The sequence below is a fragment of the Bacillus rossius genome, chromosome 3, assembly GCF_032445375.1.
Source record: "Bacillus rossius redtenbacheri isolate Brsri chromosome 3, Brsri_v3, whole genome shotgun sequence".
In the NCBI taxonomy this organism is placed as follows: Eukaryota; Metazoa; Arthropoda; class Insecta; order Phasmatodea; family Bacillidae; genus Bacillus; species Bacillus rossius.
This window is the reverse complement of record NC_086332.1, coordinates 104,519,023-104,538,607: the sequence shown is the minus strand read 5'-3', so window position 1 is coordinate 104,538,607 and position 19,585 is coordinate 104,519,023. Positions and strand designations below refer to the sequence as shown.

At 37.2% G+C, this 19,585-nt stretch overlaps 1 protein-coding gene across 4 annotated transcripts in view; it reads left to right on the top strand.

Annotated features, from left to right (window-relative positions):
• LOC134531097 (polycomb protein Sfmbt) overlaps positions 1-19,585 on the top strand; it is a 225,055-nt gene that overhangs the window by 136,941 nt on the left and 68,529 nt on the right. For all 4 annotated transcript variants that reach the window (XM_063366638.1, XM_063366639.1, XM_063366637.1 and 1 more), the window contains exons 11-13: positions 6,601-6,834; positions 8,289-8,541; positions 8,883-9,092. In XM_063366638.1, the coding sequence (XP_063222708.1) occupies positions 6,601-6,834; positions 8,289-8,541; positions 8,883-9,092 (697 nt within the window). The remainder of the gene's footprint in view (positions 1-6,600; positions 6,835-8,288; positions 8,542-8,882; positions 9,093-19,585) is intronic.

The window sequence follows — 19,585 nt, the reverse complement described above, 5'->3', positions numbered from 1 at the left end:
GAATCCTAAATCCTAGATTTGAAAGCCACTTACACCAAGAGAGCTTGATCAGAATTAGAAAGCAAGGTATTTCTTGAGTAATATGTCTTTAAATTATCTTGAGACAGAGACTTGAGTAAAGTTAAAAAATGTTTTCATGTAAATTTTTTTCTGTTGTGGAATATCAAACAATAGGCTCTATGACACTATATAATGTGTAAAATTTATTAAAATTAAATGTATTCCTTTTTTTATCATACCCACAACAAAATAATTTGTGAGAAGTTTACTTTAATATTATTAAATAAAATCAATATTATATTTACATCCATGAGATAATGGAAGGGTTCCTGGTCTTGCAAAACTAACACTATCACTTTGAACAGGAAACATCTCTTTCCCCCCCCCCCCCGACCTCCTTCAGATTACTGATTTGGAAACTTGTGGCTGGGGAAAACATGGTTCTTTTTGGTTGGACCTTCTAAGGTTGATGCTAATAGGCAGGGGACAAGAAAAGCATTTGAAGGGAAGCAGAAAAGGAACAATTCCTACTAGAGAGAGGGGTGGGAGTGATAAAGAAAACTGGTGATTAATAAAGGGGTGATACACGTATATTGATTCTAAAGTGTTTTAATATCTCAAGTAAAGGCTTTTTTTCTATAACAGCACCAATCAATAGTACTCATGAATGGCACAAATATGATATGTTCACTATGTCTAGCAACAAATCTTTATCATTACATCTTTGGTTATTTCGTGATAAAGCGGAATGGGTTATTTACTAGTGCAACCACTAAGTATTTAATGTTTATACCTGGTTAGACTCAATATTTTTTTGGTATGTTACCTGACTCTACAAACACACACACTCACATGCACGCACACTCCATGTGCACTTACACACTCCACATGCACAACATGCACATGTACATGCATGCACAGCACATATGCACATGCATGCACAATGTGCACATGCATGCAAAATGAACATGCATGCACACAATTCACACACACAATACATGCCATGTGCACACACTATGCACACCACATGTGCACACACGCACACAAAACACACATGCAGCCCACACGCACAACCCACAGACACCACACAGACACAACCCACACACACACACACACACACACACACACACACACACACACACACACACACACACACACACACACACACACACACACACACACACACACACACACACACACACACACACACACACACACACACACACACACCCCCCACCCAACCCACCCAACCCACAGGCACACCCAACCCAAACCTACACACAACACACACACTCACACAACCCACCGCTACATTTACGCACACACACACACACTCTCTCTCTCTCTCTCTCACACACATTCATACAGCCTGAGTTCATTCTCCGTATTGTCTTTGATGTTTATTGTGTTCTCTGACTCCTAGTCTGGCGTGCGAAAGGTTCACTGACCTCTATTCTCATAGAACTTCACCCATTCTTAGAAAACATAACATGGAACTTGGGATACAAGCCACAATTATCTAATAAACAAAATACTATAAATCAGTCATGTTCATGTGTTATTTATCACAATGACATATTAAAATTTGAATAAAAATCTCTCAAATGCGTAACATGAACACTGGAACTAGGTTTATTGTTGAATCAACTTTGATTCTGGTATTATAATATTGCAGTAATAAGGCATTCATAATTTCAAAGTTATGCTATAGGTGAAGAATTGACCAGCTTTTATTTCTAAATGATTGTACTCTATATCCTTTCATCTTATTAGAAATCAATGGAATCGATCAGTTACAGAATTAGAATTGACCAAACCCAGCGCTAGCCAAAAACTGAATAATTTAAAGTGTTGATTGGATTCATAAATTTGGTTTCAATGGTGCATATGAGTAATGAAGTTTTTAGCTGTGTTATTCATGCTGTAGTGCCATTGATGCATTATTTATGAGTAGAATGGCTGCATTGGCCAATTTTGATAGTCTGTACAATTTACATCAGCTGTAGAGACGTGTTTTTGTTCCAAAAATGGTATTGACATGTCTTTTTTGCCTATGAGTGTGAAGCTAGAAGATGTTAAAATTCTTTTATAAAAATGTTTTCATAGTATGATTTCCTTATTACCGGTTTTGATGTCAACTTCAAAAATTAATTTATGATTACAGGTAATTATGCCTTTGAATAATTGTATTAAAATAAAAAATGCAATTCAGCTCAAGTGATTGAACATACTGATTTCATGCCATTTTAATTTTAGTTGGATTAGTTGAGTATTATAACTGATTTCTTTACAAAAAATTGAGATAAAATCTTAAGGCCCTATCACTGTCAAATTTTTGCTTCCAACACTTTCCCATATGTTGTGTCAAATAAAGTCGAAGGGTTATGACAAGTTATCAAAAACATCACTAAGACAGCCATTTTGTTTGACTAGTTGGATGACTTGATTTTCCATAAAATATTTTGCATATAGGGCAGGTTCTAAAATATGTTGGATGCAATCGGTCAATCAAAATCATGCTTAGCGAAAATGGAAATGACATCTTTTTATGTCACAGGTTCTTTAAAATGGCGAATAGCACATGGGCAATTAAAGAGGTTATACAGTAAATTCCCTTTATTAAGTACTTTAGGGGACCAGAATATTACACACTACTTAATGGAGGTGAACTTTATATTGGGTTCATCCAGAAGAAATGTTACAATTTGTCACTTCGCGCCAATTTCAACAACCTGATGGCTTTTTTATTGTAGCCCTAATTACTACATTATTATTATTATTTATAGTAGTGAACTAATGACATAAAATAAAAAAAGTTAAATTTCAAGACTAAACAGCACAATTAAAAAAAAAATTGAAATCCTGCCCAACCTTTTGTTACAGTTGAATTAGACATGCCAAATGCACTGACATACAATGGAACAATACCAGTCCATGAGAAATAATTGGCAGAATTTGCATTTTGTGTGTACTTTTTCCCTAATAGCTGTACATATTCAAACCCAATTATAAAATAATGTTCAACTGTACAACATACAGTACCTACAGTTTTTTCATATAGTCAAGAATGTTTGTTTGAACTTTCCTTTGAGAAATGTCTTTCATAACTACACACACTATTTTCCTAAATAGTTCCATGTTTGCCTCTGGAACATCTGATGTCAGAAATACCCTGTGCAGAACATCAGTGCATTTGTAGCCTCTTGTTTACTAGGACGTTTTTCTTCAGATTATTCTTTTTCTTGCTGATCTTCATGATTAGCAGTAGCACAAAATGTTCACTAGCATTGGAAACTGTGACTAGATCTGTTAAATAAATGTTGTTGTGCCGGAAATTAGGCATTTCGTCACCTTTTTTAAATTTTTCTATAATTTTAAAATTTTTTAAGAAATCTTATTTTTTTAATTTATCTGGTTGTTAAGGGGGTGATTTACCTTTTGTTAGGCCGGTGTATGCCACGTGTTTAAACTTTGTGCCAGTGGACCGAAGCCCCTTTCTCAGGGGGCCAATCTGATATTTTGCTGTCTAATGTGGACGTGGGCAGCCCGGTTGATATTTCTCTCGCCTGCAGTCACATCCCGAGTTTGTAATATTATTTCTCTTCATGACCAAAATTGCATAGAGCAGCTTGTGGGCTGCAAGCTGCTACTTCTTACAGGCCTGCTGAGAATAGCGAGTCTCGTCACGAAGAAGTCTCGAGTGGACCTGCGTTCCCACCTTAGTGGCGTTTTCTGCCCACCCTCCCCTCTCTCTTCACCCCACCTTAGTTCTGAGAAATCAAGCCAGGAGCAGTGACCTGACGGAAACTTAGCCAAGACGATGGCCTAATTCAAGGACTTTCTCCCTGGTCTTACAGAGACGTCCACGACATCTAGCGGCAGAAAAAGTAACCGCGGGCCTGGTCGCCAGAGTGCAGATCTGACCCTTGTGACACCTGGTGGCAAGTCAGCTCACCGCCTCAGTTAGTTCCCCTTTACGCCGCTAGAGAGCAGCGCCGCGGCGCCATAAGGCCCTATGCTTCCTTCTCGCGGCCTGTCGAAGTCGATTGTTGGTTGCCTTCTGTTCTGGCCGGTAGAGAGTGCGCATGTCGTGTTCTTGTCACGACCGCCTCGGACTCCTTCGCATGTTTTCGGCCCTGAGCCGAACCAACCCCCTCTTTTTTTCCCTAGGGCTGAGCGCCCGATTTAATTAGAAGCTTTGACCGCCATCGCTGGCACTCAGTACTCTTACCTCGGCTACTGACCACGTCTTCTTGGCGTCCTCTGCGCTAAGAGGTTTTTCGCGGGAACGGCGATTTTCGGTTGCTTAAAAGATGTAGTCAGTTGCTTAAGGGATGTGATCCCATTTGTACAGTAGCCAGGCAGATGTAGTTTTTAGAAAAAGTCGTGTGTAGTTAAATTTTTTATTTTTTTAATTCTTAAAAATTTGGTTTCCTTCGCGCACCCGCGATTTCTCGGTGCGCGGCATCCGAATGTCGGTGCGAGACCCTTCGTGAGTCCCGAAAGCGACACCCTGTTTGGTGAGTAATCTGGCCCTTTTTTCTCTTCCCCAAATTCCAGTTTGTTGGCCTTTCGCGCCGACTGTGTATGACTGTCTGGAAGCAGGTCTAATTCGTTTTGAATTTGACTTGTGTTTCAGACAGGGTCCAAATTTCTGGGGAGAGAAATTGCTCCCTGCATGCTCTTCGGGACCTCCAGCTGATTCCCCCCTTTAGAAGAGTCTTCCTCTCGGTCCGACGTCATCCTGGGAAGACCCGGGTGATATGAGCTATATATATTTTCCGCTTGCATAGAAGGAACTAAATTCATTAAAAAGATACCAGCGAGCAGTGCTTTAAGAACGTAATCCTCAAGAACATGTAAAATCAAGGAAAGTCATATATATGTATTCGTTGGGAGAATCAAATTTTGGTGTTTTTTTTTTTTTAATTTTTGTTTATCTAATCATTTGTTTGTTAAGGTGTAATATGTATTGTTTTAAATAATGTTGGGGTGCCCCCTTAACTTTGTTAATTACTAAGATCTTTATTATCATGTCGAAATAATGCTAAAACAAAACCTCTTAAAAATAAACCAGGAAAACCTGTAGACCAAGTTATTTATATAGTGTATTTATTTATCATATACCTTCTTCTACATAACGATCCACGAACTCCCAAGTTCCTTGTGTGCAGGGAGTGTAAATTTTGTCTTGTTCACCGCCTCGTGTCCCCTCTGGTAATTAATTTTAATTTTCTTAAGATTTTGCCCAGCAGTTTCCAAGATCTTTTTATTAAATTAAAATAATATAATTTTTGGGCATGAGGGGCGTTACATTGTATACGTATTACATTTGTGTACGATTGCGAAAGATGTCAATCTGAAATGGTTTACAAACAAATTATAGGTTAGGTCATCGTAACAGAAAACAAACTGTAACAAAAAACGCATTAGTAGTCGTTGGCCATCGTATAATCCACGTTTTATGTACCTAGCCAAATATGGCCGCCATCGGCCAATATCCCTTGCTACAAATTCAAATGCGAAAATACACATTTTGTAGGATAAATATTATAATTGTATCTTTTTTTCTTATTTGAAAAAGTTAAGCGTTTTTATTTATAACTCTTGATTATTCTGCATAAATGTTATGTTGCTACACCAATCACACAAAATAACATTTTTTTTTTTATACGAAGGAAATTTCTATCTGCATGGTTACCAGCACTGCAACTGCCATTTTACTTAACGAAATAAAGAAAATGTCTGTAAACAATTTCCACAAGACCTGTCCTTAAACAAAGCTATAGAATTGTGAATGAAATGAGAAAATGTTTAATATTTTGTGTATTAATATCGACAGAACGATTCGTATTAACAAGAAATTACAGTCCAGGGCTTTGAAAAACGTACGTTATATATTTATTATGCCTATTAATTTGCATGGCGTTTCAAGGGACTGGCAGCTTTATACGCTATACTGGATTGTACCTTAACAAGAGAGACGTACCAGACAGAATTTGCTGTTATAGTTAAATAATTAAAATAATGGTAATATGAATGTTGTATGTGAAAATATTTTATGTGTAAATTTTAAATTATGTTTTTATGACTTAAAATAATCAATGAAAATTTATTTTTTTATGAAATGCACATTTTTGTGATTTAATATTTATACATGTTCAAAAAATTAAAAATGCTCACATATAATAAATTAAGAAATTACATATAGCACTTTGATGCATTTTTAATTCAACAATTGAAATTCAAAATTAAAAGTTTAGGTTCAAAGATTGAGATTAAAAATTAATAGTTTGAGATAGCTCAGAACAAAAATAACCTTTGATAATGTGACTTGTTTCAAAACATATTTGACGTTAAACGCCCAAATATATTTGGTTTAGATAAAATAGGAAACCATTTTTCATCTAGTACTACCTCTCCAACTCTATTGTAATATATATATGTCAAATATTTGACAGGGCCTTTAGGTATGATCAATTTGGCAACATCTTTGTCCACATATAGGTTTACCAGTTAAAATGCTATTTATTTAAAAAAAATTGTATTTTGCACGTAAGCTAGCAAAAGCAAATCCCTGCTTACTATTTTGATACGCAGGTTTTGAAGGAGGGTTACCTGATGATCCGCGTGGACTCCTTCGAACCGTATGCGAACCGTGGCGATTGGTTCTGCTTCCACAAGAGCTCGCCACTGCTTTTTCCAGCGGGCTACTGTGATGTGAACAATATCCCACTCTGTCCCCCTCTCAGCCATGCCCACCAAGAGTTCTGCTGGGAGAGCTACCTGCAGGAGACGAACGCAAGTACTGCACCGCTAGAGTTGTTCACGCGGGTGAGTGTGTGAGCACACGTCCGACCAAGCTCTTCATATTGTTAACTTCGTTCTGCATTTAAACTAGGGACGCGCTCGTCAAACTCCATCAGTTATTTAGTATAGATTATAAATTTGAAGTCAGACCTAATACTAACATCTCTGCAGTTGCGTAGGCCTATATGTTATCTACTTAGTATCATATTACCGGTGAAGATATATATTTTGATATTATAAATTCCAGTATTGATTCAGGAATATTTTTTTTTGGTGTATTTGTGGATCTGTGTGGTGGCTACCTTTAATCACACATGCACAATGGAGATAAATGAGAACAGAGAAGAAATAACACATATGGTGTACTGCAGAAATATTTGTAGCAAAAAAAAAAAAGTAACGTTTAAATCAGTGATGGCCAACTAGCATCCGTCTTGTGGCATCATTTTGTACGCCCCTCAAAAAAATTATTATCTGGTATAATTTCTTGTATTACTCATATTTAATTGCATGTATGTCATGGTTGGCATATTTAAACCACAATGTTTTTTACCAAGTGGTATAAAAAATATATTTTTTTTAAAATAGATTAATCATAATAAACTGTAATGACAGGTCTAATTTTACTCAATTAACTAAAATAGTTTGCTCATTACTGTTTCTTCTGATACAGAAACAAATAATTGTATACTTATTAAGATCTTATTATTTAAATTATCTGAATAAGTTGAAATGTATACCCAGATAAATACTCCTTGAATTAAATTAATTGGTAAATTATAGTCAAAATTTAAAAAAAAGGAAATAAATAAATTTATTATTTTTTTAAGAAAGTATGTTTTTTATTGGGAAATTGCTGACTGAACTGCAAATTCCTTTTCTGTGGGAAACACCTATTCTATGGAGAATCCTCCTTCTGTAAGGAAATACTGTTAAATATCTTACGTCACGGCTTTTCCGTAAAGTAAAAAATAAAATAATGAAAATACCATTTTCAAACACTAAAGACGTACCTATATTTACCCTGAAGACAGTGTTAATAAATTCCTACTAGTGTCTAAAAAATCCCAGTTTTTAGCTCACATTTCAACATCTGTGCATTTCATTTTTCTGCCATTGGACAAGATTTGTCAGCTGAAAGTTTGTTTTTATTTAAATTAATTTATTAATTAATTCTCAAATGTTCAAATATTCAAAATTAGGTTTTTTATGAAATTGTAGAAAATCTTGTTTCCAAGATATATGAATGCTTATTTTTGAAAGACTCATATTCCTAAAAAATTAACAGTTTATCTATCAAAAAAATAAAATCATGGTCAAAACTCACAATAACAGACACAACATTGTAATGAAACTACTGCCTTGAAGTGCTGTTCAGCATTTCTGATGAAGGCTTGTACTGAGTGTTTTTCATGCTTAGCAACATGAAAGTTGAGGTTTGTACACATGTAGTGCCTAACGATGGTGCTGCACGGCAGGACTTCCCGGCACACGGCTTCGTGGAGGGCATGCGACTGGAAGCGGCCGAAGTGATGGAGCCAGGGAGGATATGCGTGGCCACCGTGATGAGGGTTGCGGGCCGCATGATCAAGATACACTTCGACGGCTGGGACGACGAGTTCGACCAGTGGCTGGACCACGAGAGCCCGGACATGTACCCTGTGGGCTGGTGTCAGCTGGTGGGGCACCGGCTGGAGCCCGCCCGCCAGCCCGACGAGGACAGGGCGACCAGTGAGTTCACGTGTCTCTCTGCCCCTCCCTCTTGCCATCCATCATGACAAGGCTGATTCCTTTCAAAATTTCTCTGACATTGCTTGTATGAGACTGTAATTGAATTTTCTATGCGATGAAAATAAATCTGTTTATGTAATATTTTTCAGAGACCTGGCAGGGCTCAGTGATGTTTTTGTCAAAACTAAATGTCAAAAGTAATTTTTTTTACTATTTGGTATGTGTGCTTGTTGTTTCCTTTTTTTCACTAAAGGCAAAATTGCCTTTCTTACTCAAGATAATTGTATGTAATTGAAGGTAGAGAGATGAATGACAAGGCAGGGCTGTGTTCCACTCTGCAGGCAAGACGCCCAAAGGCGTGAAGAAGAAACCTCGTAAACAAAAGAAGGGCAAGGGTTTGCCGCTCCACAGCGCGGGGAGCGGCGCGAAGAAGGCAACTCAGGGTCAGGGTGCTCAGGCTGCCAAACCAAGCAACGGGAATGACCGCTCACCGCGGGAGCCTGCCCAGGCCACGAAGTTGACCCCCGACATTCACCACTTGCAGGCTGGAGGTATGTTCTAGGATAGCAGACAAGTCTGAAGTCTTGGGTGCTTAGTCAGTTCATTTGAATATTAAGACCCATTTCATCCAGTCAAATAGAACCTAACATATTGTAAACTACGGAGCATTATGCTGCATGCCATTTGACAGGACAATTTACTATCTTGCAAAAATGTTTTTCAGTTAAATTTTTTAATATAGCTTAAGGCAATTTGTGTATGGTAAAAAAGGTTGCAGCTACCAGAGTTGTGCCCATTCTCTTCTCTCCATCGTCTCACCTATATTTTTGGGCGCCAAAATTTGGATTTAAATAACCTCTCATGTAAACGTTGCGTGAAATTTATTAAATTCCGAGCACTTTGTGTAGGTATCTTTTCCATATAAAACAATGTATTTTAAAGTAGAAATGTAATATTTATTCGGACATTACCACTTACTTATTTAATTAACGGAAATACGAAGTGTTCAGATGTGTACATTTCTTTTAAAGACATTTTTAAATGTTATAACTAGGGATGGGACGATTCCAAAATTTTCGATTCCGATACCTGATTAGTAGGGACAGATTCTTTTCGTGATAGCGAATCACCGGCGTTATCTCGCGAATTTGGCCCTTTTTTTTTTTTTACGAAAATGCGAATTTTGCGATTTTCCACTGTTTCGTCACGAATTTGGTCAAAATTTCGTTATTTGAAGCTTAAATTGCCACAAACACATATAATTTTGATATAATTCATCTTCCATTCGTAACACCAGCGCACCAATAATAAAGAAAAAAAGAAAACACTACATAAAAATACATTTCACCGTGCCGACAACATTACTAGGCAAAACTAGGTAAACATTTATTTTCTCCAGCCATAACCACAAAAACCACATTCTGTGGCAACAATATCACGGCGAGATTAACGACCACAGATGACGGTAATCCAGGACCGTTTATATTTTGCATTTTAACATTACAAGCTTCAACATTTGTTTCTCATGCCATGATGTTATCAAAACAAAACATGTTACTCAATAAACGTGTTACCAACGTAGCAGTACGAGAATCCGAGAAAGAACACGAACGTTTATGAACAATCAATTGTTGTTCAATCATACAATCAATCATGTTCGGTAGATAAAAACGATACCGCGTTCTGAACGATTAAATTTTGATATCAACAAAAATTACAAGTGTGTTTTTTCTTCATAATTTACTTAACCATAAAATAGTTCAGGCAATTTTAAACTGCAACAAACAAATTTATGGATGTATGTAATTTATTTTCCTTAGGTTGTGTTAGGTTATTGCACATGCGTGCATTTATTATTGTTCTGTTGCTGTTCTATTGTTGCTATTCGTTGCGGTAACTGAATGAATATCGTGTTGTCAGTTTTCTCGCTGCTTCGCGATGCTGAAGTATGACATAAACACACTAGATAGGGCGAAATAATTTTCTTCAGATGGTCTCTATTCGACAGTTAAGGCAGCTTTATTTTGTAAATACTGTAATTGCAGAGTCAGTTGGGACCGTAGAGACTCAATTGTTAAGCACATAATCAGTGGAAAGCACAAAAAGTCACGCATTTCTTCCATTGCTACTGTAGCACTGCAGCATACTATTGGTGTTTGTGCGCAGCAAGCAAAAAAAAAGGAAAACTGAAGCGCATCGTTTTGCTATGGAGATCACTGAGGTGTTCCTCAAAGCAAACATCCCATTTCATAAACTTCAGGACCCCAGTATTTTAAACTGGATGTAGAAATACGTTGAAGGCTTGTATTTATGCCTACATCAATATCTGTAATCATGGAGTGGCTTAAATTTAGAAGCTCTCAAAACCAAACCCAACTTAAGCTAGTTGGAAATGGGCATTTTAAAACTAACCTAAGCTAAACTTACCAAATATAAAATAAGACTTACCTAAACCAACCAAACCTAAAACTAAACAAACCTAACTTTTTTGGCCTAGTATACCACCTGAGTTAGGAATATATTTTATTGACAAACCTTCCCTCTAAACCCAAAAGTTTTGACATTCTGGAAGAGTAGCTTATCTCCTTGTCTTTAACCCTTCTTGAAGGATTTATCACTTCTAAATGTTAGTTTTAAATTTTTGATCATTCATAATTGAGTTCATTTAACTTTTTCTTAAAAAAGGTATGCTTAGATACATTTCGCCGCTTTTTTTCCTCACCGCTTTTGGCATTTTTGATCACCGCTTTTCACTAATTTTACTCACCGAAAAGTTCCTGTCCCTACCGATTAGCGATTCCTTAAAAAATCCTTCGATTCTCAATACTCGATACTCACCTAGTTAACTTAATATTAAATAATTCAAATTCTATTAGCAACATTTTTATTTTCAGCTTTCAATACATATATGATGTATGTAGCATACATCATAAATTCATATTTATCAAATTTGAGTACACAACTAAGTTATTAACATTAACTCATATACAGTCTAATCTCTCTGAAACGACCCCTCACGGTTCCCAGGAATAGGGTCGTAATAGATGTTTTCCGAAATTTTCAGTTCATTTCAAGCCCCCCCCCCCGCCCCCCCCCCCCGCCCCCCTACCCAAACCGCTACTCGCTAACCAGCAGTACAATGGCAGGATGCTGTCACTCACAATGCTAGACGGCTTTGCTTTAAACCCACTTCAACCTTCATGACAAGTCTGTCGCCCTACAGGCCACCTCTAAAGAAAATATGTGTTAGTTTACATGTACGTTTTCTGCTTTCCGTAGTTAAATACACTAGAACCCCGATGTCACGAACCCCGGATTTAACGAAGCAGTGATTTTACGAATACATTCTCGGGAACCGTCAAAAAATTGGACATTTTGACCAAAATGTGAAAATAAAAAAAAATAAAAATAAACGAAATGAAAGATTATTAAAATCTGTTAATTTTAACACACAGCGTATTTTTGTGTCGGCTTTAATACTTCCAATAATGTTCATGTAAGAATAACAGAAAAATAATGGGACATTTCCTTTAAAAATATGGCAGCTGTAGGTTCTGCAACGCGAGTGGGCGCACATGAAGCTCGGCCGGCTGGCTGGCGGCAGCGGCTTCATGGCGCATAAGCTCACCCCTCCCTTCTTCAAGGCTAGCTCATCCCTCCCAGACACACAAACCATCTATTGTCCTCCCTTATAACACCCCAACTTCGCTCCCTTTTGAGAAACCTTCAGTGAGAAAATGCTCATTTCACCCTCCCTTCTCCCGTAAAATTGGGCTATTATGAATGGGGTACTAAATCGGCGAGGGAGGGGTCAAAATATGTCACTTTTCACAACAAGTTCGAGTTCAGTCATCTCTGGCAAGGAATTTACAAGCTTTCAAACTTAAATATAAATGTATTTTAATAGCAAGTGTCCTATGAAAAGGAATATACGGAATAAAATCAAACTGCTGTCACCAAACAAAGCATAAAACAGCCCAATGCGTGGTCGCTTCGTTATTGCTCGCGCGAGAGGCGAGACGTGGAATGTTAGAAGAAAGATAAATGCGAGGGAGACAGACGGCAGCCAGTGTGTTTCCTGCGTGGGCAATAAGTGGCGTAGCCTTTTTTTTTATGCTGGGTGAAGCGACCTTTTTCTATCAACCCACGGGAAAAGATAATTGCTTGAGCTGTCAAAATAAACATCGCTGCGGCAGTTAAAACAAGTCGAGGCGGGCGTGCATCCAGTCGGTCGCTGTGTATTGTCAACCGATAGTAATCAAAATCAAGAGAAATCCAGCAGGTACTACACGCCCAAGCCAACTGTGGTCCCGGAAAAAATGTGAACTACCCAAGGTCAGACGGACCCCTCCCTCCGCCGTCATCCCTACCGCTACACTGTCCCCTCCCTTTCCCTAGTCCGCCTCAAGGGTCGAAGCGCGTCATGTCGCGGGTGGGACGGCAAGTAGAGTTGTTACCACAAGTCACGACACAGTGCGCGGATACGGGAGTATCGCTGTTCAAGTATTTCACGGATCCTTTGAAAGCGAAGCAAGGTTTCGAAGCGTGAGTGACTGTAATGTAACGTGTATTGACAAATGGCATCGAGCAGTACAACAAAACACAAAACTATACATAGCCAGTGCAGGGAAGTCATTAGCAATGTGATTGCATTTTGTGATCAGGAAAAGGCATCAGGCAAACTTACCCATCCATTATGTAATGCAACAAAGCGTGCGGCCGCAGCGACAGGGAAATCGAAAGGAACAATATGCAAAATTAGAAAAGAAAATGACTGTCTAATGGAGCACGAAATTGAGAAAATTGTTGTTAACTTTGGCGAGTCCAGCTCAAACATTGAATGGGACTTTTCGGACAACAGCAGCACATATTCCAATTGTAACATATCAGGAATTGAAGAACTAAATGGCTGAGTGGGCGTTTGTTACGTGCACTATGCACGAAACTGTGTTGAAATGTTTCTTGCATTTTTTTCATTAATTAATCACACAAACAATATTTTCTTTATAGGCAAATGTATACCGACATGTATGTTAAATATGGTGCTGGGTGAAATAATTATTATAACACAAACGGTACGATGTGATGCTGTGACACACTTTGGTACACACTGTGACATCTTCGTAGACACTGTGTTTCGCTGTTTCATACGACTGTACCTTCACTTTATCACAACATTTCTTACTGCACGACTGTGCTTCATGGCCATTGTTTCATCCAGGTAATCATGCTTACATGTTGCGTACATTTATGAAAGCATGTGTATACTCCTTGCTTCCACAGCTAACGGTATTCCCCTACTGCCAACCCCTCCTCATTCCCCACCCCTCTCTCACTGCGACACTAGCGCTCCCGTCACTCCCCTACTCGGGACCACAGAAGGCTTGGGCGTGTAGTAGCTTTTTTTTGCCTTAACTGCGTACCACACTAGACACTTGCAAAAAGCTAAACGTAAACACGTTGCCACAAAAAAAATCCTTTATCTGCACCCTGCTGGGAAAGGGATGTGGAATGGGGGTTGTTAAGCGCTGACAGCGGTTGACAGGAAGTGGTATCTATTTTTAGATATGCGCGGTCTGCGGCAGTACAGCACTCGGCAAGAGAAACGCAGTAACACACTACTCACCACAAGTAACTTATTTTCTGTCCGATTTTCTTCGGATTTTCGGCAATTTTTCACAGTTCTTCGAAATTGGGTTGTAATAGAGAGGTGGTCGCAATAAATGGGGTCGCAACAAAAAGGTTTTACTGTAAATGTTTACACCATTAGAAGTTAATGGCTCATATGTCAAAGGGGTCAAACTAATCTAAAATTTGTTTTGTAATACAGAATAAACTATAAAAAAATATTTTAGGCTTTCCTTGAGCAGTATAAATTATTTTCGTTCATACAATTTGCCTAACTTAGAGAAGGGTACAAGTTAACTAAAAAAATTGTGAAATAAATACAGTAACAAAATTAAGCAACAACTAGAGAACTACCAAATGAAAGTGTTGTACTTGATTGTGGTATTTCGGTGTTAAGTTACATTTACATGGTTGCTACAGGACTAGAAAACCGGGAAAACCGAGAAATGTCAGGGAAATTAAAATGGTCAGGGAATTCCGGGAAATGTCAGGGAAAATTCTACGAATTCTGAAAATTATAATGTTGCTTGTAATTCAAACAAAGCTTTGTTTTGATGCGCTTGTACCGCTACCGAACGACTCCGCTAAAAGGCTGCTGCTTAAGGCGATTGGTGCATGGAAAATATTACGACAAAACTAATTTAACTATACATATTTATTTTTGATGCTTCTTTTTAAGACATAATATACCTAGGATATTTTTAATAAACATTTTTTTACTGAGTTATGTCATTTTAAATGCATTTATTTTTATTCCAAGCCAGAATTATTTAGAAAACACATAATTATGTTAAACTTAAGTATAGTTCAAGAAACGAGTGTACGAATAGGTTTCTGCACCTATAAAAGTAAGAAAAAAAAAATTTCATCGTCAAAATTACAGTTTAATATTGACAATTTCCATTGATCACTGCTGGACTACTTCAGGAGCAATTTAAAGAATAACTTTAAATGAAAATGAAAACATAATTGGCAGACCACTATTGAGTTATGTATATATTTTCATATCCTTTTGTTTTTGATACGATCCGACTCAAAACACGCCCTCTGGAGTGACAGTTCTAGTGCTGCGTGTAAAACTCTCGCCACCGGGAAGAATGTCCCCGCGACGTGGCGCTGAGGGCGGCGCTTGTCGGAACCAGGCAGTCCGGCGGAGCTCGGGCCGGCTGGCCGCAGCCTGCGGGTGGGGAGGGGGAAGAATGGGGTGTAGAGGGATGACGAGAGAGGAGGCCGAAGAAACGAAGGGTCTGTCAAGGTCGCGCTCATGGAGCTAATAGACAGTAATACATCTGGAGAGGACAAGGGAAGGCCAGCAGAGGATGCGAGGTGAAGCCGGGTATCGGCTTTTGTTCCCTGCTTCCTACGCTGGAAGAAAACGAAAAATAACCAAAATTGCCTCGCGCGGCCGAAAAATCCTCCAAACTAAACTCGCAACAGCTCCGAAACTATCAAAACAATCAAACTGAAAATTTTACTGGAGTATCTGTAAACATTTTTCCTGACATCGCTTTAGTATTTTTTTCGAAACATGAATGCTTTCAATTTTAAAAATTAAATACATATTTACTGCCAAAAAATTTTGTGAATACGCAGAGTAAATTACAACATCGAGGAAAAATTTTTGTTTGCAATTACAGTAGAACCCGTTTATAGTGAACCCGCCTATAATGAATTCCCGTTTATTGTGAATTTCCGTCTCAGTCCCGGCAAAATGATGTGAGGTTATGTTTTAATTTATTGGATATAGCGCACAACTTTTGTCAATGTTGATACGTTTTCCCGTGTACCACGAACAAATTTTGCCGACATAATGCACATTTATCTCAAATATTTTCATTTAATCACAAGTTTTTTCACAAAACGTCTATTCTGGATCACATTGAAGTTTATCTCCGCAATACGCTACTCGATTGTCCACTGTTCATATTATAAACAAGTCGTATTCGAGTGGCCTCGGTAGGCTACGTGTAGCCAAAGATGGTGATCAGTTTGGTGAAAATAAAAAATAGTTTTCCCTTCATAGTTAAAGAATGGGCGAACGCGTCTACATTTAATATGTTATCAAAATTAAACATAAATTACCGCCACACAAATACGTATGTACATTATAGCAGCAAATTCAATATTTTTACGTCTCATTTTTATCGTTCACGTTTCAGACATTTTGATCGAGTAAGGTTCGTAAGACTACCACTAGATAGAACTCTGTGGACTACATTTTTCCATAGAAAGTGAGAAAATTTTGTTCCAGCTTTAGCAACTGCAATACTAAATGATACGTAGTGATCTTTGATGCGCCAAACTCGTTACTTTTCTTTTATTTACTTTTGACGGTAAAAAGAATTTCGTGTTATTAAGCTGCAAATGTGCTTCAATAAGAAATATGTACATAAAAAGGGATGAAAAACACGGTAAAAAACATAAGGCATTATCTGTGCGAGATAACCTGGACATTATTGAAAAGATAGACTCCAACCCCACTGTCCCGCACGTGTTAATAGCAAAGGAACTGGGAATTGCAACATCCACATTAAGTACAATATTAAACAAGCTGAACAATCTTCTTTCTCAAGCTGTGAATACGTCACAGAGTATTAAACGCCTGAAAAATGTAAAATACGCCGATGTCGAAGAACCATTAATAGAAAGTTTGTACATGTGTAGTGCATTAAAAATACAGTAGAGCTTCATTATAAAAAACACGAAGGGACCAAAATTATGGCAGTTTGTTATAATGAAGTTCTTTATACCGAAATCACAATGATTGCCTGTTTTGGGGTTTTGAACATAACTCGATCTTGTTAAAAAACAAAGTAGAAAATCTAATACCAATATGAGTGGTACAAGCATCAATTACTTTAACAGCTATACTTTGGGATCAAGATACATACTACATACATACATACATACATACTAGTATGTATATGTACAATACAGAAATACGTAGGTAAGTTGTTTGCCAAAGCAGTAAGCCTACCTTTGGAATCAAGACAAGCTGTTTGCAAAAATGCTGTAATAAATCAAAAATATAAAATTTAAAAGTTAGGAATTTTTTTTTACATTTTATTGTCTTCCAAACTGGATCGCTGGGTGAGAATTGTGGATAATGTTGATTTGGAGATACCTAACTTTTTAGCCACATCAGTCTTTTTATTTTCTTTATCTACTGCTTTTAACATTTCAAGTCGTTTCCTAGAAGACATGTTCAGTAGTACGGTTTTTTAAACTATAAAAACAAATGCACCCTACACATGTAAAAATAAGTTATACATGTAGTATAGCCACGTTTCTGGGAAACCTACAACTCACGTAGTTACGGTTCCCTGCAAGAATTTGCGAAGATTTCCGAAGTTTTGCGTTTTGGTATTAACGCCACTTCAGCTGCTAAATCAGAAGATCAAGCATGTTGTGACTAACCTAACACAACCCTTCGATTTTTTTAATTTCAATTTTTGAGAGAAATCCGAAGTTGCACGAACGTGCTAGGGAACCGAAACTATGTGAGTTGTAGGCTACCGCACGTTTCTCAAACAATAAACAAGAAAATGACCAGAGATGTGTGTGTAGCAATACTTTATGATGTAGCACTTCGCATCGGTTAAACACGTCGTGCGAGCATAGAACAAAGAGTAATGTCAGCGAACACCACAATGCAGCGCTTTAGTCGCTACACCAGTTTTGTGCATTAATTTCAACACTAGTCCATTGCAGTCATCTATGGCGCGTATCAAAATAAATAAGATGGCAGTTTGTGGGTGAATGGCGATGATTTTATCCGTTTGTCGTTTACCGTGCCGGGCAGAAAAGTGTTCGTTCAAATGAGTATTCATAGAATATTTAAAAAATTTGAACGAGAAAATTCGTACTAGTGAAATTTTTTTACGTTATGATATATGGACGTCTGACGGGACCAAAGGCATAGTTCGTAGTAATGAATTGTTCGCTCTAATGAAGTTCGTTAAAACGGTGTTTTACTGTATATGCATTTGCTCATAAAACTGTTGCTTTGAGTATTTTCATTCGTTCTTTTCTTGGCTTAGGCCAATGTGTAGTTAAGATTTTGCTTTTAAGTATGTATTGTCAATATAAATGTTTTCCCAGATATAAAGTTTCCCCTCTATAGTGAACATATAAACTACTCCCTTCAGATTCGTTATAACAGGGTTCTACTGTATAAGTGGGGGGACACCAGCGTATGAAATAAGGAAGAAGCCTCAAATTTTATTTATATACCCCTTTTGACGCATTCAACCCCATACTTTTATTTTTACAGAGAGTTGAAGTGGGAATAATGTTTCAGTGGGTAACACTACCGACATATGTCTTTGGAACGCACTTCTTTTTGTTATTATACGTCTCAAAATTTATAATTTCATACACAACGTTTATAAAAACGAATTCTTACTTACCTCATTTAATCTATTACAAACCTCTTGTAATATATGTGTATTAGTAGAAGAACCAACGTAACATGCAAACCTTAGGTAAACACTGGTAGAGAATTGTTTGGAATAACTGTAATGCTATGCATATACTGACAATGTAAGAAACTTTCAATTTTATTAATTGTTTGCATAAGAATTAATAATTTTAAAAAAATCATAGAATAGGCCTTTATAGACTGAAAACCTTTCACGTAGTTTCAAGTCGCGTACATAAAAGTTTTTTAATATATATAATTACCAATTATTGTTGAATATATTTAACATTTTTATACATGTTACAACACACATATAATAACAAACCTATATAGTATATTAAAAGACAAACGCCAAATTTTAGCATTTTGTATTTCTTTTCTCTGTGTGAATAAAATAACAGTTCTTAACATAGTTGCTAATACTGTACTATATTTTTAAAAAAAATTACGAAAACCCCTGACATCGTCACCATAACAATGATAAATTTGCAAAATAATTAAGGCACATCTTTTAATGCTACGAAGCACACTCTTAAGAGAAATGTTTTAAACTTATGTTGGGATGTAACTAATATCTTAAAAGCATTGTGAACCGAACACCATACCATCCTTTAATCGAGTACGATTTTCGCTTCTTAAGACCCATTTGTCTTCAAAATGCACTGTACTGTGTAAGTAATAAATCAGTCTTAAAATCAGTTACAGGAAAGCACCAGTACAACGAACTTCAGTTAAACGAACACTTCACTTAACCGAACTCATTGTTTGGTCCCGCCATAAACGTATATAATAACCTTGAATTTTATTTCATCTTAACAAATTTTACGACGGTCCGTTTTTTCCTGAAACAAAAATATTCACTTGAACGAACAACCTTGAGGCAAATTTTGAAAAAAATTACCATCCAAAAACTTGTACTTTATTTTTAATTTTCTTATTCAAACATAACAGCGTGTATGTAAACAAAAACAATAACGGAACTAGTATGTGTGCGCA